The 27,157-nt window shown below is 36.9% G+C and overlaps 1 protein-coding gene across 2 annotated transcripts in view; it reads left to right on the plus strand.

Annotated features, from left to right (window-relative positions):
* The window catches only part of dapk2b (death-associated protein kinase 2b), a 59,229-nt gene extending 36,940 nt beyond the window's left edge, over window positions 1–22,289 (plus strand). The window contains exons 4-12 of one of the 2 annotated variants that reach the window (XM_007228260.4): window positions 5,673–5,811; window positions 9,923–10,052; window positions 10,290–10,338; window positions 10,445–10,471; window positions 11,954–12,106; window positions 12,464–12,509; window positions 17,507–17,596; window positions 17,829–17,888; window positions 19,245–22,289. In XM_007228260.4, coding sequence (XP_007228322.1) covers window positions 5,673–5,811; window positions 9,923–10,052; window positions 10,290–10,338; window positions 10,445–10,471; window positions 11,954–12,106; window positions 12,464–12,509; window positions 17,507–17,596; window positions 17,829–17,888; window positions 19,245–19,370 — 820 coding nt within the window. In that variant the 3' untranslated portion in view covers window positions 19,371–22,289. Of the gene's footprint in view, window positions 1–5,672; window positions 5,812–9,922; window positions 10,053–10,289; window positions 10,339–10,444; window positions 10,472–11,953; window positions 12,107–12,463; window positions 12,510–14,685; window positions 15,850–17,506; window positions 17,597–17,828; window positions 17,889–19,244 lie in introns of those variants that run through there. The other variant, XM_015601364.3, reaches the window with a different exon arrangement.
* The last annotated feature ends 4,868 nt before the right edge of the window (window positions 22,290–27,157 follow it).

Here is a 27,157-nt window from a genome sequence, read left to right on the forward strand (position 1 = left end):
ACATCCCCGGACGGGTGCTAAGAGACTGCGCAGACCAGCTCTCGGACGTCCTGGCCGACATTTTCAACGCGTCCCTCATCCAGGCAGCTGTCCCCACTTGCCTGAAGACCGCCACCATCATCCCAGTCCCCAAGAGCTCCGCAGTGACAGGTCTGAATGACTACCGGCCAGTGGCCCTCACTCCGATAGTCACAAAGTGCTTTGAAAGACTGGTTCAGACCCACATCAAAGCCACCATCAACGTCACTGTGGATCCACACCAGTATGCATACAGGAAGAACCGATCCACAGAGGATGCCATCTCCTCCGTGGTCCACACTGCCCTCACCCACCTGGAGCAGAAGGATTCCTACGTCCGTATGCTCTTTGTGGACTTCACATCCGCTTTCAACACCATGATTCCACAGACCCTGATAAATAAACTCTCCTCACTAGGACTGAGCTCTTCGCTGTGCAACTGGGTCCTAGACTTCCTGACCAACAGGCCGCAGTCTGTGAGAATTCACAACATCTCCTCCCCCACTATAATCCTCAGCACTGGCTCCCCTCAGGGCTGTGTGCTGAGCCCCCTCCTGTTCACACTGCTCACATATGACTGCTCACCTCTCCATCCAGGCTGTCATATTGTGAAGTTTGCAGACGACACAGCAGTGGTTGGATGCATCACAAACAGAGATGAGTCCAGCTACAGGCAGGAGGTGGAACACCTGGAGGGTTGGTGCAGAGAGAACAACCTCTGCATCAACGTAAAGAAGACGAAGGAGATGATTGTGGACTTCAGAAGAGGCCAGCATGCCCACCTCCCCCTGCACATTGGAGGATCTGCGGTGGAAGTGGTCGACAGCTACAGGTACTTAGGGGTGCACCTGAGCAGCAACCTCACCTGGAGCAACAACACCTCCACTCTGGTCAGGAAGGCACATCAGCGGCTCTACTTCCTCAGGAGGCTGAGACGAGCTGGACTCGGGAGCGCAGTCCTCACCTCCTTCTACAGATGTGTGGTGGAGAGCGTCGTGTGCTCCAGCATCAACGTGTGGCATGGAAGCTGCTCTGCTGCAGACAGGAAAGCTCTGCAGAGGGTGGTGAAGGCTGCACAGAGGATTGTTGGAGTCAGCTTCCCCAGCACCATGGACATCTACACCTCCAGATGCAGGAAGAGGGCCACCTCAGAGGGCAACGGGGGTGGATCACGAACGACTCCCTCCTCCTCCCCCTCCATATACATCTATTCCTCTAGTTATTAATAATCGGAAAATAACTCAGGTTAAGCGTAAATGTAGAAATGTGTCTAACCTAATTACTGTGGAAGTTAAATCTGAGAGTCGAAGTTCTGAAAGGCCAGAAGAAAGTTTTAAGATGGCTCTTTTAAATGTTAGAGCTCTGTCCAAGAAGACTCTTATTATAAATGATCTGATCTGTGAGCGAGAGTTAGATTTTATGTTTATGACTGAAACTTGGCTCGATTCAAATGGAGCTTCCTCTCTTATTGAAGCTGCTCCAGATTGTTATAACTTTTTTCACTCTGTGCGAGAAGGTAGGAAAGGGGGTGGCTTAGCAAGTGTCTTCAAAAATGTATTTAACTGCAGAATTGTATCTTTTGATAGTTTCCAATCATTTGAATATTTAGCAATTATATTAAAAGGTCAAGAGTCAGTCCTTCTGCTGACTGTTTACAGACCTCCTAAACATTCACCCTCCTTCCTCCCTGAATTCTCAGAACTACTGTCTATCTGTGTTACCCAATATGATCAGATTCTTCTTATTGGTGATTTTAATTTTCACATTGATGATGTTTCAGATAGAAAAGCTTGGGATTTTATACAACTTGTAGAAACGTTTAACTTTAATCAGTATGTTACTAACCCCACCCACAATAGAGGGCATTCTTTAGACCTAGTAATGTCAAGAAATCTGTGTTTAGATATTAATGAAATTTTAGATGTTGCAGTCTCAGATCACTATTGTGTATTTTTTACAGTATCAATCTATTTAAATAAGAGGGTTAGAAATAACAATCTTACAAAGAAAAGATACATCAAAGCATCAACTGCTAATGACTTCATTAACATTTTAAACAACACACCAATTCTTTATGAAGACCTTGATGTAAATGAAATGGTCGACATTTTTAACTCAAAAATAAGATCAGTTCTAGATTTAGTTGCTCCCGAAAGAGAAAAAAGAATCTCTTTGACTAAGAAAACACCATGGAAAACTGAACAACTGCAACAACTAAAAAGAAAATGTCGTAAAGCTGAGAGAGTGTATAGAAAAACAAAACTGCATGTACATTATGACATTTTAAAAAATTGCATAGAAGAGTACAATAAGGGCATGCGCACACAGAGGCAGCTACATTTCTCAAAGATAATAGATGAGAATAGCAACAACCCAAAGTTTTTATTTTCAATCATAGACCGCCTTTTAAACCCCACTACCACGAAATATTGGCTATTAGAAGCATCTCCAAGCAAATGTGAATCATTTGCACAATTTTTTAATGATAAAATCTATAATATTAGATCAAATCTGATGAGCTTAAAACCTGAAGCTCTGATCATCTTTAAACCACAATCTGTAATGCAGGATTTTAGAAAGATCTCACTTACAGAATTGCATAAGATAATAACTCAGCTAAGTTCTGCTACCTGCACCTTAGATCCAATACCAACCTCTTTCTTTAAACAGATTCTAGAAAGTGTTATTCAGAATGTTTTGGAAATCATTAACTGTTCCTTAGACACCGGCACTGTACCAGATGCCCTCAAGGTTGCTGTGGTAAAGCCCCTACTAAAAAAGCATAACCTTGACTCATCAGTTTTTAATAACTTCAGACCCATTTCAAATTTACCCTTCCTCAGTAAAATCCTAGAAAAAGTTGTATTTGCACAAGTAAATGAATTCTTAAAAAATAATGATGTGTTTGATAAATTCCAGTCAGGCTTCAGATCGGGCCACAGCACTGAAACAGCTCTGGTCAGAATAGTAAATGATCTCAGAGTAAATTCTGACAGACGCCAGGTCTCTGTCCTTCTTCTCTTAGATCTCAGTGCAGCTTTTGACACTGTAGACCTTGACATTTTAATAGATCGACTTGAAAATTGGGTTGGCCTCTCAGGAACAGTCCTACAGTGGTTTAAATCATATCTTAAAGGCAGAAAGTTCTTTGTTAGTCTAGCCGAGCATAGATCTAATGATTATAATATAAATTATGGTGTCCCTCAGGGTTCAGTTCTAGGTCCTCTACTGTTCTCTCTTTATATGCTTCCTTTAGGACATATTATAAAAAAACATGGAGTCAGCTATCACAGTTATGCAGATGACACACAGCTTTATATTTCTGTTGAGCAAAATGATACAAGAGCTCTAGACAGACTAACGTCCTGCTTGACCAACATCATTAACTGGATGAATAGAAATTTCCTCAAATTAAATGAAGAAAAAACTGAAATTCTTATAATTGGCAACACAACAGAAAAATCTATAGTTTTAGGCCAACTTGGAAATTTGGCTCCACAAGTTAAAGATGAAATTAGAAATCTGGGTGTAATTCTAGACTCAAGTTTAACTTTTAAACCTCATATTGGAAATGTTACAAGAACAGCTTTCTATCACTTAAGAAATATTACACGAGTTAGACCTTTCCTCAAACAGATGGATGCTGAGAAATTAATCCATGCTTTTGTTTTCTCTAGACTAGATTACTGTAATGCGTTATTTACTGGGCTCCCAAAATCTACTACTGACAGATTACAGCTGGTTCAGAACGCTGCAGCTAGAGTTCTAACTCGCGCTAAAAAGAGAGAACACATCACACCTGTTCTAGCTTCACTGCACTGGCTGCCAGTGCCATTTAGAATAGATTTTAAGATTCTCTTACTGGTTTTTAAATGTCTGACTGGATCAGCTCCTCATTACATTTCTGAACTATTGACAGAATATGTTCCAGATCGAGCTCTAAGATCATCAGGAGCTGCTTTATTAGATATTCCTAAAATGCAATATAAAAAGACGGGTGAAGCTGCCTTCTGTTTTTATGCACCAAAAATCTGGAACTCTCTACCGATACACATTCGACAGTCACCAGATATTACACAATTTAAAAAACAGCTTAAAACACATCTATACACCCTCGCTTTCTACTAGTTTTATAAATTATATTTTATATTTATTGTTTCTATGTTTTGCTGATAATTTTTTTTTTTTTTTTTTTTTTTTCTCACTACTTTTTCTTTTTCGGTATTCACTTTTCCTATTATTTTGTTTACCTTGTTGTAATGTACCTCTGGTAATTATCTTGTATATTGATCTTATATTGAAAAGCACTTTGAGCTACATCTTATGTATGAAAGGTGCTATATAAATAAAATTATTATTATTATTATTATTATTATATTATTATTATTATTATTATTATTATTATTATTATTATTACCTGCATCAGGAAGGATCCCACCCACCCAGCACATGCACTTTTTGTCCCGCTTCCCTCAGGACGGAGGCTGCGGAGCATCAAGTGCAAAACAACCAGACTGAGAAACAGCTTCATTCCGGAAGCTGTAAGACTCTTAAACTCCACTTAACAACACACTGCACTGACACACAAGGACAATTACTGCACAAACACGGTCACTTTACCCGCACTGAGACACTTTATTTTCTACTGCTCTAATTCATTTCATGCTGCTATAGCACATTTGCACTCTGGACTTGTTGTTGCAACCTGTCTACTCTTTCTATTTATTTCATTTGGGGTATTTATCTTTAACTATTTTGTATATTCTATTTTTATTGTATTCCTTTATTGTACTTTTATCTATATATCTATTTAATAACAGCTCCTGGGTGTAAACTGGATCGTGAGATCACAATTTCGTTCCACCTCATGTACCACATAAGATGCGAATGACAATAAAATCTCCTTGAATCCTTGAATCCTTGAAAAACAAACAAGCCAATTATAGAAACCAGAACAGAAACTTACACAGTATGCCAGGACTGAGGCTCAAATGGACAAAAATCACATGATAAAACAAACAAATAAAACAAAAAGCATGACAGAGAACAAAGGAGCACAGACAAGGGACACCTGGAGAAGGAATGAGGAGGTGGGGTTACACATGAAACAGGCGGGCTAAGGCAGAGACAAGACCAAAATCAAAACAGAGCCATGTACTCATGGAGCACATGGGGAAAAAAAAAATAAACAAGAGACAAGTGGACAGAAAAAAGGAAAAACACAAGACAGACACAGGCTAAGGTGTGACAGTTTACTTCATATTCAATCAGAACAGTGGGATTTAACTTAAGAGTACAACACTGCTATCTAGTGGTCGGGGTTTAAACTTTAAACACAATAGAAATTGAACCACTGTCTGACACCACTGACACCAATCATTACATGTAAACTAATAATTAAAAATTTAAAGTATAAAGTGAAGTATTTCACAACAAAATATTGCAATACTTTGACATATTGATATATTCTTTCACCCGTACCAAAGACAATTAGATGTACAGTGTAGATTAAAGCCAGAAACTTCTGTTGTGTTATTTGTGCGTTTTATATAACGTACTGTTCTGGGAGTGTGATGTGTGTGATAATGTGTCTGTTTGAAGTGAAGTGGAAGCGAAGGACATGCAGTAGTGGTTTGTTTTGTGTGTGTTTTCAGGGTCTCTGGAGGAGAGCTCTTTGATTTCCTGGCTCAGAAGGAATCTCTGAGTGAAGAGGAGGCGACGGAGTTTATCAAACAGATTCTGGATGGAGTTCAGTATCTACACTCCAAACGCATTTCGCATTTTGATTTGAAGGTATGTGCTCTGTGACTGCGCTGTGTTGTAGTAGATCAGGTCCTTCTAATACCTCAGCCCCAGACTGGAAAACAGGGGCTGGAACTCTTATTTTCATATGATAAATAGTAAATACATACTACAATAATTCTACCTTTAATCAGCGGCATCAGTTTCCATTAAAAGCGCTTGTAAAATGTGCATTTAAACTGTTTCAGAGACATGAGAGGGATGACTCTTTTTTTCTTGGGATGTTTCTTCTTATCGCACTTCTTATTTACATTCGAGTTAATAATAGATCTCATTGGCTAAGTCAAGGGATCAGCATATTATAATACAGGAACTTTAGCATGAATCTTTTAAGTGCATGGCCTTCTGCATGATTTAGCAAAGCGTTACATTTACATATACAGCTCTAAAAAAAGGAAGTGACCACTTTAGTTTCTGAATCAGTTTCTCTAATTTTGCTATTTATAGGTTTATGTTTGAGTAAAATTAATATTAATATTCGGCCAATTTTTCTCCCTAATTTTAAATAGAAAATTGTCATTTAGAGCATTTATTTGCAGAAAATGAGAAATGGCTGAAATAATAAAAAAAGATACAGAGCTTTCCAACCTCAAATAATGCAGTTTTATGTTCTCCTCCACCAGTCTTGGATAACTTTATGCCACTCCTGGTGCAAAAATTCAAGCAGTTCAGCTTGGTTTAATGGCTTGTGATAATTTATCCTCCTCTTGATTATATTCCAGAGGTTTTCAATTTGGTAAAATCAAAGAAACTCATAAGTTTTAAGTGGTTTAAATTTTTCCAGAGCTGTACATATATGTGTCTGGAGCTAAGCTTATTTCTAAGTTATTTATTACTAACCCAATAATTTAATAATAAAGAAACATTTATTTCCTTCATTGTCATTTTGTTAATTGATAGCAAAGTCCTTTTATTTTAGTAAATAAAATTAAATAAATATGTGTAACCAAAATTTAAAATGCAGTATCTATATTTGGGTTTAGAAGCATCATTACCATATATAGAAGAAAAACCCAGCGAGCTGCATTATACTCAGATACAGGCCTGATCCAGGTGTAGCAGCGATCTTAACTCTGATGAGACAGTTTTGTAATGTAATGGCCTTTTGCCCTGTGACACTTACAGCAGTTCTAATGAGGGTTTTTGCATTTAAATACTGTACTGTGCATACATATGAGGAGATGGGAGGAATAGGAAATGGAATTGTTGCTATGGCAGCGGATCATTTCTGCGCTGGCCTTTTTAGAGGATGTGTCCTGCCGTGCACTCAGTTGCGTAGCAACACCTGTAGCTTAGGGAACTCAGGAGGAACTGGCACTACTGCACTGCACTACCTGCGCTCGGGGTTTGTGGAATTAATATTTTTAGTAAGGGTATTTGAAAGGCACACACAGCTAGGACTGGGCGATGTGACTGAAAACTTATATATCATTATATTACACAGAAATGCCAAAATTGATTTACAATATGATACAGTATGATGAAACCTTAACAAAGTGTACTGTTAGAGTATCAGTATTTATTTAAAACAGCAGAAATAACATGTAGTATATTTAAATATAGAAATAAAGTATTTTACTGGTTCTGCAAACTGCAATGGAAGTTTTTGAGTAGTAAAAAACATTTGTCATGCTGCTCCTTTAATTATGATGTTACCACACAATTTGCACAATACTGTACTCTGTGGAGTGTCATCTTTCCGGAAACAAAACCAGTCATATCTGGAAATAAATTGCATTTGCTTTATTTGGTAACACTTCATTTCAAAGCTTTATAACACTTTCATGAGCAGTGAATAATGTATTTATAAAGCCTAATGCCAGCCTCCGCAACATGACATACAAATGTTTTATGAATTAAATGAGCTTTTAAATATTGATTTAACATGCCTACATATTGAATGTCATATTTATAACTTCATCAAAAGGGTTTAAGAGATAGAAAAACAATGATATAATGCATAAAAAAAACATTCCTAATACATTTTGAAGGCCCCAAAATGATTAATAGAACGGAATGATATAGGAATGTTGCTTCATAACAGTGTTATTAATGAAGCAAACATTCACAAGTTAAGTTTAAGAGCATCAGATTCCCCCATTAAGAAGATAACTGGCCTGTTGACACTGCTGAAACAAACGCTATATTTATTTAAATTGAGAGAGGGAAAATGTCTGTATTGTGTTTTAAGTATATTAATATATATTTTAATAATTTTAATATAAATATAAATATGATATTTAACACTTACATACATCTCAGTACTTTATCATCACTGCTTGATTTCATAAAACCTTTAAATGTAATATTAAATGTACTGAAAATAGCTATTTATAAATATTGTAGCTTTGCTTTATAAAATACATTATTCAGTGTTTGTGTCATCAGACCCCAATATGAATGGCCTTCAAATGAAGTGTTACCTCATTTTCTTTTATATATCTTTATATATCTAAAATGGTTTGAAGTCTATCAATATTGATGATATATTGTGCAGTCCTACATACAGCTATAAAAGTATAATAAACCACCTGCTTGAAAAAAATCTATAAACTAAAGTTAACCTCCAAATCTCATACAGCAGCACAGTAAGCAATGCACTGATTATCAGCACAGACTGTTGGTCTACTTCGACTCCTGTTTGCACGTGTGCATTGTGTGGCCTGGCCTGAGTCCAAGTATTCAGACACTGCAAGGTTATCAGGCGCACATGAGGAGGGATGTCACCCACGCTGCTCAGCCTGATAATTTCCATCCTGTTTTTCTAAGTGCAGCACCTCTTCCCTCTCCAGCCCGCCCCCCGCTCTGCTGCTCCGCAAAGGCATCCACACACTCCAACAGCCCGGCTTAGCAGCGTGATCTTCACAAACACATTCAGAGAGGGCATGTTCTCTCTCTTACCAGAACAGACTATGAAGTATTTCACTGAATGTTTCATACTGTAGACAAGAGTCTATTTACAGAAGCCTGCAGTTACTGTAGAATATAGAACAGTATGAGACTGCACAAGCATTTCCTATAATCATGAGAGTTGATTCATCCAGGACAGAAACAATTTACCATTTTAATGCACTTCCTATAATTATGCCACTTTCACTATAGTTCACAAACTTGAAATCATTATTTAAAAGTTAGGGATTAATAGTCTCTAATAGTGTCTTAATGTAAAGCCAGTATGGTTTATTTAATTAACATATTTTACTGAATATTATTCTGATGTGTTAGTCCTGTAAACTAATCCATTAGTATACATAATAACAACTAATTTAAATGCATATATAAAATGAAATACAAATAAATAATTAAAAATGAGCTATAGATTGTTCTAAAAATGATTGCTTAAGACATCTAAGTACCATATTTAGCTTTAAAGAGACAGATCTGCACGCTCTTAGTATTTAAATCTCAGTGTCTTCATGAGGGAGAGTCACCTGGAATAGTTTTCTCAGTGTCTTTTAGGAATTCTTGGAGGGGCTGAGCAGCAGTTGCGAAGCTCCAGCTCATCACAAATCACCATCTCAGTTCATGGGTTTAGGGTTATTTAATTCCTTATGTGTCTCTAATTGTTTTCATGACGTTAATATTAATCTACAATGTAAAAAATGGAATAAAGAAAACATTAGAGTATTAGAGAATTAGAAGGTGTGTCCAAACCTTTGACTGGTATTGTACACTGACATGACAAACGTCAAAGGTCAGGGATTAGTGTCATGTCCCACAGACAATAAAGAACATTGCTCTGACCTGTGGGATATGTGTGCTAGAGTCACGTGTCGCACCCACTATCAGACCTCACTCCAAATTACGCTGTAAAAAAAATCACATCAACTTGCCATGAGCACGTTGGCCAGTCTGGGAGGTCACAGGTCATCACTTCATGGTCAGGGTGTGAGAGTGCTATCCCATGACTTTTGGCATGGCAGTGTATATACAAAATTGAAACATATTGAAGCCTGTATTAACCTTGTTATGTAGTTGTTATTGTTTATAAAATAGCAACAAAATAAAAAAAACATTCCATATTTTAATGAGTGTTCTGTTCCTTAGATCATATTTTATGTCATATTTTAATGTCTCATCTCTTTGCATTTCATTTTTATAGCCTGAGAATATTATGCTGCTTGACAACAACGTCCCTCTGCCACGAATCAAGCTTATAGACTTTGGCCTGGCTCATAAAATCGAAGATGGTGTCGAGTTCAAAAATATTTTTGGAACGCCAGAATTTGTGGGTGAGTCAGAAGGGTGATGAGTAAGACCTATTATGTTCACTTGTATATTTGTATCACTTGTATACTGTGCTGTACAGTGTGCATCACACTTTGGACATTTGGACTGAATCACCAACATCTAAATAGAATGGTTACAGAGTGCTGCTTTATCATCCAGAGCAGAAACCATGAACCATTTTAACCATCTTTCCTTGTCGTGTTATGTGAAATATCTTTATGGTAATGTTCTATTTTCAGCTCCAGAGATTGTCAACTATGAGCCTTTGGGATTAGAAGCAGACATGTGGTAAGCGCTCTTAATTGGCTGGTACATTTGGTTTTGAATAAGACAGGCGTCAGTGTAATTCCATGGCTTAATCCTGTGTTCTCTCCCCTTCCCTCCGCCTCTACAGGAGCATCGGAGTCATCACATACATCCTGTAAGTGTGAACTGGGGAATGTGGCGTCTCACTTTCAGGTGTTACTTCTGTGGGCATGTGTGTCAGACCCAGATTATTCCTAACATAGACTGAAAATAAACCCAATGGATTTCTCCTCCTAATAGACTGTCAACATGAGTGGCATTTCATGACCAGATTTATAATCATGGATTTAGATTGTTGATTTTAATAACTTGTATACTTAACTAGATACACCCGGCATAGGCATACTGACAACTAGGCATACACAAAGCTAATAAGTAAAAACACACAACAGGTGACAGGTTAAAATATACTTCTAAAGGGGCTTACTGGAAATGTTTCTTCCAATTATCAAATCTTTAAAGGTGCTCTAGAATGGAATACTTTATTTTCATAGTTAAATAATAGGTCATTTCTGTTGTACAGACATATTTTACAAGTGACATATTTTAATCCAGGGTTGTGAATGAATTTGTATTTCAATTAGAATTACAGGAAGTGGAATTGAATTAATTGCAGTTCATAGAAATTCATTCTTATCACATATTTGTGAAAATGTTATACTTCTGTCATACAATTCCTTCCAAATGGAAGTACAGACACTAAAATTTAGCATATATTTCCTTATTGTTAAATAAATTGCAATATCTTTATTTTAAAGTAATTAAATGAAACAATAGTAACAATTTTGGTCAATGTAATTATTATTTATTACTAAATATACTTTAAAGGGTAACATTATTGCATCTAAAGGTCAACAGTTCCTCATATAGCCTAAATCATTAGATAACTATTTTGAAGACTTAGGTTATTTTGGGAACGCAGGTTATTTTGGGAAATGAAAGTTTTTTTTTTAAATGTGTTATATAGAGTTTGTTTTTAATGTTAATTTGAGCTACATACAATAATTTCAGTATGAAATATAATCATGTGTAATACTGTAAAGCAATCTCAATTCAAATTCAAGAATTTAGGGGTCATTCTCAATTAAATGTAGCATTTTGTACAATCCTGTTTTAAACCATAAACACTTAAAGGAAAGCCACAAAAATAAAGCTATACAGAACTCTTAAAAAAATCCAAAACCCCAAAGTGTCAAATAACAGTCTTGAAAAAAATGTACACTCACTAAAGCTGAAATGCAGCTCAACACAACAACCACTTTGGGCCAATATGGTGTTGGTGATACTGTGAACATCATACATATATATATTGCTGAGCCCTTATTTATACATCAGATAACAACTTAAAACAAAAAATACTTATATGTGCATTCTGTGGCACCTTTAGAAACATCCCATATAAGGTAATGGTTCTTCACCAATTAAATATTTTAAATGTTTTTATTTATTATATTTTAATTTTAAGTGTATTTGTAATTTAAATAATCTACCCCTCAAATTAATGTGCGATAAATGCCCTGTGTAAAAGTATTATTCTGTTAAATCTAGCTCTGAGTCTAGACTATCTATTCAGGATGTTTTTTTTTCACCCCTTTAGTTTGAGTGGTGCTTCCCCATTTCTGGGCGAGTCTAAACAAGAAACCATGGCAAACATTTCTGGCATGAACTATGAGTTTGATGAGGAATTCTTCGGCAGCACGAGTGAGCTGGCTAAGAACTTCATCAGACAGCTGCTTACAAAAGACACAAGGTGAGAAATCTAATGCAGGCTGCAGAGTGAAAAGCAAGGTTCAAGCCCTAGTGTACATTTCATCATGCAGAAGTGTGGACCAGTAGAGAAAGCTTTCTCAATATCACACAGACTTCCCTTTCATGTACTTTCACGTGTTTGAGGACGGGCTGAAACATGTTACTGTTACATCATCAACTATAAGCTGCAAAAATAGTGTGAACCTACTATGGTTTGAATTATCTTAAAAACTTTCCCCGGAGGAACTGTGTGTTTGAACGTGCGTAGATGCCACTAGATATGAGGGATGTTCTGCAATACTCTGGAGCTGCTGTTAAGTTTTTCAATGGGCTTTTCTTGTCTTTGTTTGCTCTACAGAAAGAGGCTCACAATAGAAGGTGCTCTTAACCACCCGTGGATAAAGGTAACTGTCTGGAGTACAGCATGTGACAGCATGTATCAGAGTGCTTGTGTGGTTTGTTTTAAGTGCATTTACTGACATTAGCGAGTAACAGTTCAGGATGTGACCTTACTGTTACTCTTGAACAATGTAAATTCATTTGTCTGTGGTAGTGGGAATAGAAACACTCCATAGACTGCAAAACATGTTTAATGGGACAAACTTTTTGTCTCACACCGTACAAACACAATAGACAAAAGATGAGTATTTCAACACACATACACTCTTTAAGACTTCGGCTCAACTTATCTTATCTACTGAAAGATTTTAGACTCATAGATTTCAAAATATGGAAAAAAACATAAAGAAAGTTGACTGCATTACACAGTCACTTGTTTGGTACTGTCATGCCCCATCATTACATGTGTTGTTGTTCCGCATCTCACAGTGGCATCAGACTTAATATAGTTTTAAATATCAGACCTTTGATTCTTTTGTAAGATAGCAGATTATATCATAAATCCTACATTTATTGCACAGAGCACTTTAAATCTGTCCTTAAAAATGTTTTGTCTATAAAATAAAGGCTTGATTCACTTGGAATTACACCCTATAAACTTAAATTTTGAGTTTTTATGCAAACACTAATAGTTTTCATGGCAATTGCATGTATGGAGATTTTTTTAAATATCAACTTAAACACAAGCAAGAGATTCAAGACCAGATGCATTCCAGGATCTGCATTTCAAAGTTTCAACACTCAAGATGGATTGTATTCCAGAGACTTGAGACTTGACTCAGACTTGTACCCCAAAGACTCAAAACTAGACTCCAGACAGATAACACTTGACTTGAACCTGTGTCCCAGAGATTCAACACTTGACTAGGACTCACATCACACCAAAGAGATTCAAGACCAAAATCAGCCTTGCCAAACCTACCAAAGAGACTTTAAACTATACTAAATCCTCTACCCCAGAGACACAAGATTAGATTTGACACTTGTCACTAAGATCCTATTTAAAGAGACCTCAGGCTAGACTTGTACACATAACCAGAGACTGTAGAGAAAATAGATCCAGATTGCTTGCTTAATTGCAACTTAGACTCTCACACCCAACATTTAGACCTGCACCCCAGATATTTTGGACTTGACATATTATCAAACCCTAGAAATTAAAATTTTCGAATTTTGTGCATATTCTTAATTTAGATCATTAATAGATATCAGCATCAATACACAACAGAAATATGAGGCTAGACACAGTCTTACACCCTAGAGATGTAAGATTCACACTCACACTCCAAAGACATGGATGAGCAATTGCATTCCTGGAGAGCCGGTTTTGTGCTTTTCCGGCTCAGTTACACCTGGTTTATCTTACCTGTTAATTACCAGAATTAGTAGGTATGTTGCAGCAGGGAAAACGACAAACTGTGCTGGACTCCAGCCAATGTTGCCCATCCCTGCCCTGGAGACTACAGACTAATCAGAAATTCACATTCCAGACATAAGGTCAGACTTGCGCCATAAAGACTCCAGTCTAGGCTAATACTCAAAACCCTGAGACGTGAGACTTGACTCAGACTCACGCCTAGAGACTTCAGTCTAGATCCACTCTTACATCCCAAACACTGAATTTTTAACATGCCAGAAAATTGACACTTGATTCAGACTCACATTTCATATACTTGGGACTTGATATGGAATATGGGATCACACCATTCCATATTTGATACAGAAAAAAAGTTACATCAAATTTTATTTTAAGTTTTTCTTCTGTTTCTAAGTTTTACATCACAATGAATGTTTGGCACCACAAGAAGACCATGTGCATAAAAACTAACCAAGAGAACAAGGACATATTTTACTAAAACAAACAAAGCACTTTAGGATCAATGCATCTGCAGCTTGGAGATGAATTCTGTGAGAACTACCAGTCATTTGCATGCACATTTCTTTTGTTTGCATCATGGAAGTGCTTCAGACTGCAATAATGGAATGGACTTGGGATGAAGCTGCCTCCTATGTGTTCTGAGTACATTGCTCTAACAATATGGCACTAACGTTTGAGAGAGTGTGCATCCTGGCCCACTGTGCACTTACCAGCCTGTGAATAAGAAAGAATGCTGTGACTGATCTACATTGATGCCCTGGACACACTCTTACTCATTCTCCATTTGGCCCTTATGTCTGAAGACCCGTCAGCAAGTTGAAGACCCCAGCTTACCTGCAGAACCCCAGAACAAGGACGAGCCATGCCAGCTGAAGACCAAGCGCTTAAAGGAGTACACCATCCACTCTCACTGCAGCACTGCACCGAACAACACTTATATCAACTTTGAGCGCTTTGCCCGTGTAGTGGAGGACATCTCTGTCATAGAGACGGGCCTGGCGGAGGTGGCAAAGAAGCGGGAGTCACTTCATGGGGACACTGAAGCGCTGCTCTCCATATACAATGAGAAGGAAGCTTGGTACAAGGAAGAGAGTGAGAGTGTGCGACAGGGCTTCACACAGGTCCGTTACGAGCTCAGAAACGTTGAGGAACTGAGGAAGGGAGTCCAGGAGGATCTGAGAGCAACAGACGCCAACCTGACCAGCATTAGCGACCGCTACCTGGAACGTCAGGCCCACCTGAGCGCTCTGAGAGAGGAGCTGGATGCAGAACTGAGCTGGCTACAGGATGTTTTGGGCTCTTTAAATGGAGAGGTGGAGAATGGAACACAGTGCTCCGCTCCTGCTCTTAATAATGAAGTCAACGAGGCTCTGAAGGAACTGCTGGGCAAAGCCTGTGGAGGAGAGATATGCTGTGGGGTCCTCGCCAAGAACAGCTCATCCCTATCAGAGTCTCCCTGATAGAAATTAGAATGTGTATTTCTCAGGCAGCATGCTTATGTGGGGCATATATGGGTACAACTTTGGCTAGGTGGGTTCCAGTTGGGCAAGGGCTGGTTTTTCATTGTTACAGATCATTTAAACCTCATCTAGTTGTCCCCTCTACAGTATATTACCCAAATGGGGTCCATATTTACCCTCTCTCGGTCCCACCACCACTGCACCCTGTTGGGGGCCCACCACTGGCATCAATATGTGATATGTGGCCAACATAGAACCCATAAAAAACTAAACTTGCTGGTTCTCAATTGGACTCATACTGATCCCTCATGGGCGTGTGAACTGGGTTAATGTCAGGGCTCCCAAAGATTTGCATGCATTTTCATGCAATTTCAGTTATTATGCAAATTGGTTAGTGCTTGTATGGTGATTTGTTGGAACTCTTTTGCACACATAGGCCTGAATAAGGCTCTGTTTTCTGTTCATATTTTTGTTTTGCTGGTTCCTATTAAGATTTCTATTTGTAAATATATATATATATATATATATATACATATAATTGTTTAAGAAGCACTGTCGATAAGACTGTTTAGCATAAATAACAACTTACAGTGTTAAATTAACACACATTTACTTTGTAGTTGTGTTTGTAATTTCACATAATATCTGACCATTGATATTAATGTTATATACACAATCGTATCAGAATATTATATCTTTTTACGTAAGGCTGGGAAACCCCCGGCTCAGATGACACTGGCTAGACGTCATGGCATACGTGATGGAATTACATGATGGAAGCTCTCCGTAGGCCCTAAAAAGAGGCCAGCTTTATTAGTGCTGTTTGTATTGGAAGTGAACTTTAAAAAGAACAGAGTAGAGTGTTCAAAATGACCACTTGCATATTAATGCAGTTTGACTCTGCTACATTTCCATATGATGAGTGAGATTTATATAGATAAACTGAAAGCAAACAATAAAGTTTCTGCTGCTTTGTTTTCACAATTCACAAATAAGTGTGTAAATAAAACCATGACTCAGTGGAGTCCACTTCAGATGCTGGAAATGGTCCAAGTGTGAAAACGCCCAGAGAACTTGAAGAAAACTTTTTGTTAAGCCCAATCGGGACGGGATTAGTTTTCAGGGGGACATCTGTAAAAAATATATTGCACTTCTACTCAGTGATAAAACTCCTGCATCCAGACTGTAATAAAAAAAAAACCAGGAGGACCAGTGAGTTTTTTTGTTTTCTGAGTCACATAACATTGCGTTCAGTAGCTCCTTCAATCCACTCTATGTTGTGTTTACATGGATCTCTATGGAAACGTGCACCCCAAAGTGTAAATACGTTGTGTAGCAGTGGACTAATAGCTATTTTATTTAATGCAAGTTGACGAAACTCAGAGATTAGGATCTGGACGGGACTAAAATTACATGAGGACCAGTGAGTTCTGAAAAAAACAGCAGGTAATTCAGCCTGTAATTTTCTTAGAGGATGTTGGAGAAAAACACATACAAGGTCGTTCCGGGCAGGAATAAAATCACAGAGGACCCCCTCAAAAGAGAAAATTACCCCATCACCCCCTGAGAAACTAATCCTGTCCGGATAGAGCTTTAGATATCTTTTGTTTTCTTTTTCTTTCTTTCTTTCTTTCTTTCTTTCTTTCTTTCTTGTATTTGTAATCTTAAAGTCATCATTGTTATTGAGTTGATATTTATATTTAATTAAATTTTAATGCACTTTTACTGTTCAGTTGATTACATGTCACCATCATTTGTGTACTTGTATCTTAAGCACTTAAGCAATATTTTGTTATTTTCTTCTATTTGTTTTGACAGTGATTTTATTTCTTCTCACCCAAAAAGAAGTACAGAAATAAATATTTTTTTCTAAAGTTGACGCAGGCTGTTTGAATGTTTTACTGTTATCTGTGATGGGTCAGATGAAAAACAGCATACTGTATCATTGGGTGGGGTTGATGATATCATATGTTGGATGAGTGAACCAGTACTTGTGCAGAAAGAGTCTTTTTTGTGTATGTTTGTGTAGAATGAATCTTAGCAGTAATGATCACTGTTTTATGAAGTAATTATATGTAGATATTTCACATTATTTTCATTGTAAATGAAGGAACTGACAAAGCAGTTTTATTCTTGTGATGTTCTTGTGTGTTTTCTTCTGTAGCCTGTGAATCCTAGACAAGCTCTGGTGCGCAGACAGTCTGTGGTCAACATTGAGAACTTCAGACGGCAGTACGCTCGCCGGAGATGGAAGGTAATGATCTAAAATCTGCTTTTACAGACTACAGTGCCGAACAGTCTGGTGATTGCTTTATCGCACAGCTCTTGTTATAGAACCTTTGAACATGCAGTATAAGTGTGGTTCATGACCCCTTTTAACAACGTTAAGACAGCTTTACGCTACACAGTGTGTATGTGTGTGTTCATATATATATATGTATATATGTGTGTGTGTGACTGACTCTGCCTTGTGCTCTCTTCAATAGTTCTCCTTCAGGATTGTAGCTCTCTGTAACCATTTGACACGCATGATGAAGAAACCACAAGTAAGTGCTTCACTCACGTCTTTACTCCACTAGAGACAATTCTCAGAATTTATTTTGTTTCTTAGATATTGAGAGCCATGTAATGTCATTAGAGTCATGTGAATTGCTCTAATCTTTTATCCAAGTCAGGTCATGGAGTGGTGTATCCTGTTTACGGTTAATGGTGGAGTTAGATTTCTTAAACAGGGTGTTTTTGTTTATTAAAGTCCTATAAAATGATGTAATCTTAGATTACATTTGGAACATTTCATTCATATTTTCTCAATAGCAGCAGTTGCAGTGCTAATAGGATACTAATATGTAGGTAAATAGACCTGCCAAGTCATGGTACAAAAAGTAGTATCGAATACTATGATATTTGTCATATCCTACTAATGCTTTGAATATGGATGGCCAGATGCATCAGTCATTACACACACTGCATTGTGCATTGTGGGTGGTACTTCCTTCTATGACATATTCCTTCATTCACACCATCTTGCCATGAGCATGCTGGCCATCTGCTGTTCAACCTCATTCACAAGATAACAACTTACAACTTATACGGACGTGGAAAATTCCAAGCCATCACTACCCACGACTTTTGGCATGTCTGTGTTTATTGCCACTGTTAGAAACAAATTCTTATGTACTTTCAAAGTGGATTAAATTAAATCTTTACATTGCATTCCATTAAAAGCCATTTTATAGCATTTCATGTATAGCAGTGCCTATACATATATACAGCTTTGGAAAAATGATGAGTTTCTTTGATTTTATCAAATTGAAAACCTCTGGAATATAATCATAACGAAGATAGATGATCACAAGCCATCAAACCAAACTAAACTCTTTGAATTTTTGCACCAGGAGTGGCATAAAGTTATCCAAAAGCAGTGTGTAAGACTGGTGGAGGAGAACATGCCAAGATGCATGAAAACTGTGACAAAAACAGGGTTATTCCACCAAATATTAATTTCTGAACTTGTTTTCTTTGCGTTATTTGAGATCTGGAAGCTCTGCATCTTTTTTTGTTATTTCAGCTATTTCTCATTTTCTGCATTTAAATGCTCTAAATTGCAGTATTTAATTTGGAATTTGGTAGAAATGTTCTCTGTAGTTCATAGAATAAAACAACAATGTTTATTTTACTCCTAATTTTTTTTCAGAGCTGTATATGCATTTATATCGGTAGTTTATGTAGCAGTAATACATAGATCTATAGTACTGAAAATATACGGTAATATTTTAATATTAGGAATATTGCTTGTACTTGTTCTTTGATACACCTAGGTCTTGTTATGAAAATTATGATATTTTACATAGACAGAACACGAATTTAAGGTTCCTGTTTATTGTTTCTTTTGTACTAAACAGGACAGGCCTAAAGAGGGATACGTGGAGCGCACAGTGGCCATGTTTGAGAGGGAATGTGAGAGTGATCAGGAGGAGGAGGTAATGCTTAGGAGACCCAGGACCAGGAAGAGGAGCAGCACTTCTTGAATCTTGAAGCTCCTACACAGAGGACAATGGGTCTGTCGTAAGCAAAGACACACCAGCTGTGAAAAAAAAACACATTGGTGTAAAACAGTCCCGGTTGTGCCTTTAACAGGTACACACCCTATAAGGAAAGTGTTTTATAAGAGGGTCTGAGTCATGTAAATATATGCCTTGGCCACACTCACACATACAGTTGTTTGTCAAATAACTGCGTCAAGAAAAGTGATGCAATAAGTGCCAGGAATTGAAATAGGATGTTTTTTTAAAGCTGTGCACAAAATGTTCATGCACTTATTGGGGTTTGGGGAAAAGAGAGAAAGATTTTTTTACTGCTTATGAAGTTCCATGAGTGAAATGTTAGGTGTAACATGGAAAGCTGTTAAGCAACCGTCCCTGTGAGCAAAGAGCAACGGGACTTTCCAGTCTACTGTCTTAAAAAAGTGCCTGTTGTCTTAATACAGTATGTGCCATGATATTTTGCATTTGTTTTGCTACAAATACGCTTATAAACGACCAATGGAATTAAATTGTTGAACTATGTAATATGTTACTAGTGTAGTTAATTAACATTTTCATGATCTAGTTGAGCCTTTTTGTCTTAAAGTCTTAAAAGTTCTTTATGGGACAATATCTGTAATATTTCATGTATTTAAAAACTAACTGAAAGGTGAGTTTGACAGTCTTACATTACTAGGGATTGCACAATACATATTTCACAAGATTAAAGACATAGTTCAGGATACCATATTCAGGATTGTCTGAAAAAAAATAGTTGTTTCTCTTTTTTTAATGGAAATGTGTCATATTTTTTAAATCAGGGCACAATATGCTACCTCACAAGACACTTTGGGAAGCAAAACATCAAAAACAACCAACCCACACTAGTAGAAAGTTATTATGGTATTCTGGTTCAATCATTTAATCATACTAAAAAAAAGTTTTAATAGTGCGGTAACAGTACATTCTATATATACACATACATACAGCTCTGGAAAAAAACAATAAATAAGAGACCATGTAATAAAATGATGAGTTTCTTTGATTTCACCAAATTGAAAACCTCTGGAATATAATCAAGATGGATGATCACAAGCCAACAAGCTAAACTGCTTGAATTTTTGGACCAGAAGTGGCATAAATTCATTCAAAAGCAGTGAGTAAGAGTGGTGGAGGAGAGCATGTCAAGATGCATAAAGCTGTGATTATTCCACCAAAAATTGATTTCTGAACTTTGTAAAACTTTATCAATATAAACTTATTTTCTTTGCATTATTTGAGGTCTAAAAGCTGTGCATCTTTTTTGTTATTTCAGCCATTTTTCATTTTCTGCAAATAAATGCTCTCAATGACAATATTTGTATTTGAATCAGAGAAACTGATTTAGAAACTGAAGGGGTCTCTTATTTTTTTCAGAGCTGTATGTACACACACACACTCTCTGCACCCAGAAACAAGTGTCAAATTGCCATGGTATTCAGAAGGAAGATAAAAGTGATCAGGGACAGTGATTGTAAATGATTACAAATTAAGATTAATGTGAGTCAGTTCTGAGCTACACATACAGACGTCATGAATTGCAACATGCCAGATGTTTCGGCATAAAGTTGTAGAGGTTCCTAATGATGTTCTGCAAAAATTCCAAACAAGACAAAAGCGTGACTCCTCGCTGATGATGACCCTCTGTCATTCTGCTTTTGTCTTGGTGGAGACAACAAACAAATCTTTGTGTTTATTCATTGTGATAAGTGTCAAGAGCAAGAGTTTGTTGTCATGCATTACACACATCCGGTTCTGGTGTCATGGTGTGATGTACAATATGCTTTGGTTGGCTTCTCATCACTGGTTTACATTTAAGGCACTTTGACTTCTCAGCGTTATTACATTAATGAGGTCCTGCAAATAGTGGCTCTTCCTTTTCTGGTGCACTGTTTCAACAAGACAATGCTTAGTGTTCACATACCATTGCTGTCTCAACAGCTTTCCTTGAAGACATTACAGATGCTGTATCGAGCTGCATTGGCAGAACTGTCCCTAATAGGAAAAAATGTGGCATACTGTTGGACACTATGAACAGTCCACCTCTTCTGCAAAAACTGCATGATTTTTTTAAGCTTCATGGGATGGATTATTACTGGACACCATTAGGAACCTCTACAACTCCATGCTGAAACATCTGTGATGTTCTGTTACAAATGTATTACACACTACTTCTGTGTGTGTAGCTTAGTAAATATTGCCCATATCAGATTAATCATTTTTTTGTTCCTGGTAACCTTCATCTGAACTCTTCTTCTGAATAGTTTTGCAATCTGACACTTCCTTCTGGGTGCATATTTTTTCTGATGATGATTGTATGGATATGCCAGAGTTATTTTGGATTTTAATTGGTCTATTTATCGTGAAATTTTGACACAACAAGAAGAACAACTGCCAGGTTTATATAAAGTTTTAAACTGAAAAAACAAAAAGATTGTTTTTTTTCTCTCACAATTTTTACCTCTTGAATCTGCCTGCTCTGTGAAACATGTTAAACCATGTCTTAAAGGTGTGCATTTCTCCATTGAATTTGTATCAGTTTAACACATTTTTCTTAACATTTGTCACTGAAATGCTTCGATACTGATATTAATCAGTTTCAACTACAGGTGACGATCCTTTCCTGAGTTTGCTCAAGCTTATTTCTGTGTTTACTTACTTACTGTTTTGTACTTGTTTAAATGTTTAAATGGTCAGTGTGTATGTTGATGCTCAATTTAGCCTTTTCCTGACCAGTACAGCCTCTTTCTTTGTATTTTTGTTACTGCATGCAGCATGTGTAACGTGATGACTAATTGAGTTGTTTATAAGGGCTGTGTCTCTAGGAAAAATGCCTCTTATTTTGTACAAACAGAAACAAAATAAATGTTTAATATATTTATTTGATTTCTTTGTTTGTTTTTTGATGGAATGCCTTCTGTGTTTGTAAGGGACCAAGTACTGAAAATGTCAGTTACTCCTGGTGTGTCAGGTTATGTAGAGAATAGTAAGATAATATATATATATTTTTGTTTTTTTAAACAGGAGTTTTATTGGTGTTCCTCTCTGGTTGTCTCTGTAGTTTTGTCAGATTTTTGCTTTTTCGATCAGGTAGTTAGACCTTCTCACAAGCGCAGTGTTGTTCAGGCTCATTTAAGCTGAAAGTAATTACGGACAAAACCTGACCTGAACCAAATACATGACTAGCAGTGAGCAAATGTAGGCCAGTAGAACAGGAACATGCATCATGCATAAGCCCTGACATGGAGAGGCCACTTCCAGGGGTGGCATTTTAAGTGAATCTGAGTAACCAAAAATGCATCCTGAACTTTACTAAATCCTCCTTAATGTCATGTAACAGAAGATGTCTTGGTAACCACAGCAGAGCACTGCTGCCAATGCAGCTGAAAGGTTTTAGAATTCAAAATTAGCTGTGACTCACACTGTGTAATAAAAAAAATAATGTATTTATTTTTAAAATATCTTTTTAATATATTTTTCTTTTTAAATCTTGCTGGTCAGGTCCGCTGAATGATGTGGTTTGTTGTGTTCCAGACTCCTGCCCCACATATTTTAATAATCCCCCTTATCCCCTCGTGTCCCCTCGGGTGTTCCTCAAGTGCTTTGTTTCCTTTATTTCCTTCATTGTGATTATGGCCAAGTCGTACTTTGTCTCAGCCAGTTTACTCCAAAAACAAAAACAGAAACTGGGTGGGTGTTATAAAGTCTGAAAGTGCCACTAATCTTGGGCTGTTGAGCACAGGCTGAACGTCTGAAGCTCTCGAACGTAAGTGTAGCAGCATCAACAGAACTTGCTCAGTTAAGCTCCTCTACAGCCAGTTCAGCTGGTTCTCCTGTGTCATGGTTAATCCATTATGACTCGGCTGTGGAAAATGAGTTTTACGGAAGAATAAAAGGGCATTCACAATTTACGTCTGTGGCATTTAGTCATTGTTTACACGCAGCATCATTTTAATATGTATTTGATTATCAAAATATTACTTGTATTTGGTTTACAAGTTTCATTTTGCTTTGTTTTATTAGGACTGAAAAATGAAAGTCCTGAATTTATAGAGGGGTTTATAAGGTCACATTATTTTTTTGTACATGAACATTTTATTTTACATATCAATGGCAAGTTATCATCTGAAAGACATTGAATTTTTAGTATACAGATAGACGTCAGAAACCTTATTGGACAGACCTTGAATTTTGGTTGAAAATCAAAGTCACAAACAACAACAGAGAAACTTATCAAAACGTCCATTTGTGGTCAATGTTAAACATGAATAGGGACAGAGCCTTCTCTCTGTACTCTGTGCTTTAATTCATTCATAAATGTTCTTTAAGTCTTTAGAGAAGGGAACAGATCGAAATAGTACCACTAGAAATCGTGGAGGCAGTGTGGAAAAAGTTCAAGTGTAAACTGGCGATGTAAACTTGTATAAACTAGTTTAAACCACTCCCTCTTTCATCTTTTTTTGTAGTAAGTAGATTATTACATCATGACTTCCTCTGCTGTCATCATGCAGAGATGTATAAAATACTAGAGAGCCAGACTTAAAAGAGTAAAAGTACTGCATCAGAAAAGTCACATGAGTAGAAGTTAAAGTGTTCTTTAAGCTCCATATTTAAGTGGAAGTACTAAAGTATCCAGTATTTTTATCTTTAAGTAATGCACGTAGTTTATTCTAAAATGTACTATTCAAGTACTGAAAGTAAAAATACAGTATCATACATATTATCAGAGTATGAGTAGAAGTAATTAAACTCATTTATAATATGTAGTGAAGTAAAAGTGGAATTAAGGTAAATAAACAATACTCCATTAGATAAAGATACATAATTTTAGTACTTAAATACATTAGTGAAAACGTTCTACTTCTCTGTTGCCATATTTGTTATTGTCAGAAACATGACTCTGAACTGCCCTATAGTAGACATAGTAGAGCACTGATGGTTACATCATTTGAAACAGACTTTTTCATCTTTTGTTAATCGAAAGAGTATAAATGAGTATATGAATGCCACTAAAACTTCTGATTTTGTGAACATAAATATTGTGAAGTTTAGAAAAATTTGGACTTTATTCACCACACGTCACTGCTGGATGTTCTAATTTTACGTCCATTAGACATTTCCACGGGTCATTGGAAATGGTTAATTAACAGCAAAACTCCCACCACATCATAGAAGTCTTTTTTAGAGTAATGGACACTTTTACAGTTTACAGTCTAGAAATGCAGCCTACATTCAGAGCAATTTAGAGGACACAACTGATGTATCCTTTCTGGCTTCTGATTACCCACAGTTCTCTGTGCGCAAGCAACATAAAAGGGAAAACAGCCTTATAAAAATGGCAGAAAACAATCACCTGATACAAATATAAACAGTAGCAGTGGAGTGCTAAAGTTCTGCAACCTAACTGCTGGTTAAATAGTTAAATAACTTTATGGCATCATATGTCTTCAGAAAGTGGGAGGGTTGAACTGCAATTCCTAATTCCTGTGTATTTGGAAGCTGAAATTTTATAGATTTTATTAGCTTTTTTTACCTGTTCCACCTTAAATGCTGCTATATAAGTACTTTAGTGTGTGTGGTAACGCAGGAGACATGACTTCACATCCTGAACTGTATGTCCTGATGTCCTTTAGAATACACACACACACACACACACACACACACACAGGGTTGACACTGCTGATCTGCCCACAGTCTTTTTGCAGACTCAGACTTGCACATTTTGCCTTTTAGCTTCCTCTGGTTTCAGGAAGGAAGGGGAAATAGCAGCTCTGATGACAGCATGCTAACCCTTTAGCCACTGGGCAGAGTTAATATACAGAGAAAAATGCCCTTTCATTCCCATTTGGAGCCTCAAACACAAGAACAGAGCCTATGAACTGACCCCACATCACTCTGGCTGTCAGTGGCATATTTTCAAAGAGCTGAAACACTAGATGATGTCAGTGACTTTGAGTGTCTTTCAGGCTCAGTGATGTACAGCGTCCCTGAGGATCGTGCACAAACACGGAGTGAAACTGGAGGAGAGGCTTTGGCTGCCTGTGAGGAATGATTCACCATGAGTAGAATGCTGCCATTCTTACCACGATGATGAGTAGGATGAAGTTCAAGCTATGAGAGGATCGCTGTAAGGACATCTGTTACTACCGAAAGGTTATGGAGGTTGTGTGGTTTGTCACTGTCTTTTTTAAAGCAGTGTTAAGGCATCAAGCCATAAAAGCCCTGACGCAGTTCTGAATATTTACAGCTCTGGGGAAAAAATAAGACACCACTTACAAATGATGAGTTTATTTGATTTTACCAAATTGAAAAAAGAACTCAAGCTTGAGGCAGCTGAACTGCTTGAAATTTTGCACCAGGAGTGACACAAAGTTATCCAAAAGCAGTGTGTAAGACGGGTGGAGGAGAACATGCCAAAATACATGAAAACTGTAATTAAAAATCAAATCAGAATTATTCCACAAATTATTGATTTCTGAACTCTTAAAACTTTATGAATATGAATTTGTTTTCTTTGTATTATTTGAGGTCTGAAAGCTCTGCATCTTTTTTGTTATTTTAGCCATTTCTTATTTTCTGCAAATAAATGCTGTAAATGACAATATTTTGATTTGGATTTGATTTATTTATTTGATTTACAGAATAAACAACAATCTTCATTTTATTCAAACATTTACCTATAAATAGCAAAATCAGATCTGAATGAGTCTCTTATTTTTTTTTCCAGAGCTATATTTAAAATTCTTAATTGAATCAGTTACATTAATTGAGTAACTCTTTTTTTTTACTTATTGCTGTGATAAAGAGGGCACATGACTGTACATATTCTCAATGTTACATATATAGTTCAACAACAGTTTTTTTTAACAATTTTAATATTTTGTTCTATAAATCGTATCAGAGCTAGTTATATGGAACATAAAACATTTACTTAAAGCAAATGAATCGTTAAAATGGTTGGAACAGACCTGTGATGGACTTAAGATATATTACAGTATAAATCACTTGAGAACTGCATGAGTTAAAGTGAAGGACACAGTGCTGTAACACAGCTTTTAAAGGGTCTGTTACCACTGGCTTTTTTGGTTAAAGGTGTTTATTGGATCTGTTCATACTGCAGGCAAACCAGATCCGTTTTTCAAACCAGATCCGTTTTTCAAATCAGATCTGTTTAGAAAACTGTCCACACTGTTATTTGAAAGTAATGAGATTGGATTTGCACATTCAGACATCACAAACATATTCGCATGGGTTGCTGTGGTGGTAAGGAGGACGGCGTCAGTAACTTTTATTTGGTGTTTTTTTGTTGGATCCCTGTACTTCTATCATTCTGGATTTGAAAAAAAGGCACGTTAAAATCTGATTTGAGCAAACTAACACATATCTGTACAAATCTGATTATAATCGCATTTCAAACCACCTCCAAATGTGGATTCAGTCTAGATATGCCACCATTCAGGTATGGATCGGCAATATGAACATGATTTTCAAAAATCTGATTGAAATGGGTTCTGTAAATAATGTAAATATGCTAAAAATCTGATTTGGCTTGGTAGTCTGAGCATAGCCATGATTTTAATCCTGCTAGCAAAAATCATATCATGTCATTTGATTTCTGGCTGTTCAGACCTATTAAAAACATTCTGGATACAATCTAGATATGGATTTAGTCTGGCAGTCTGAACATTATTGGGTTATTGGGAGTCATTGTTGGGTCCTGTTTCTTCATGTCCATAATTTTTGTACAAAACCAC

Source organism: Astyanax mexicanus, chromosome 2 (genome assembly GCF_023375975.1).
Source record: "Astyanax mexicanus isolate ESR-SI-001 chromosome 2, AstMex3_surface, whole genome shotgun sequence".
NCBI classification, from domain to species: domain Eukaryota; kingdom Metazoa; phylum Chordata; class Actinopteri; order Characiformes; family Acestrorhamphidae; genus Astyanax; species Astyanax mexicanus.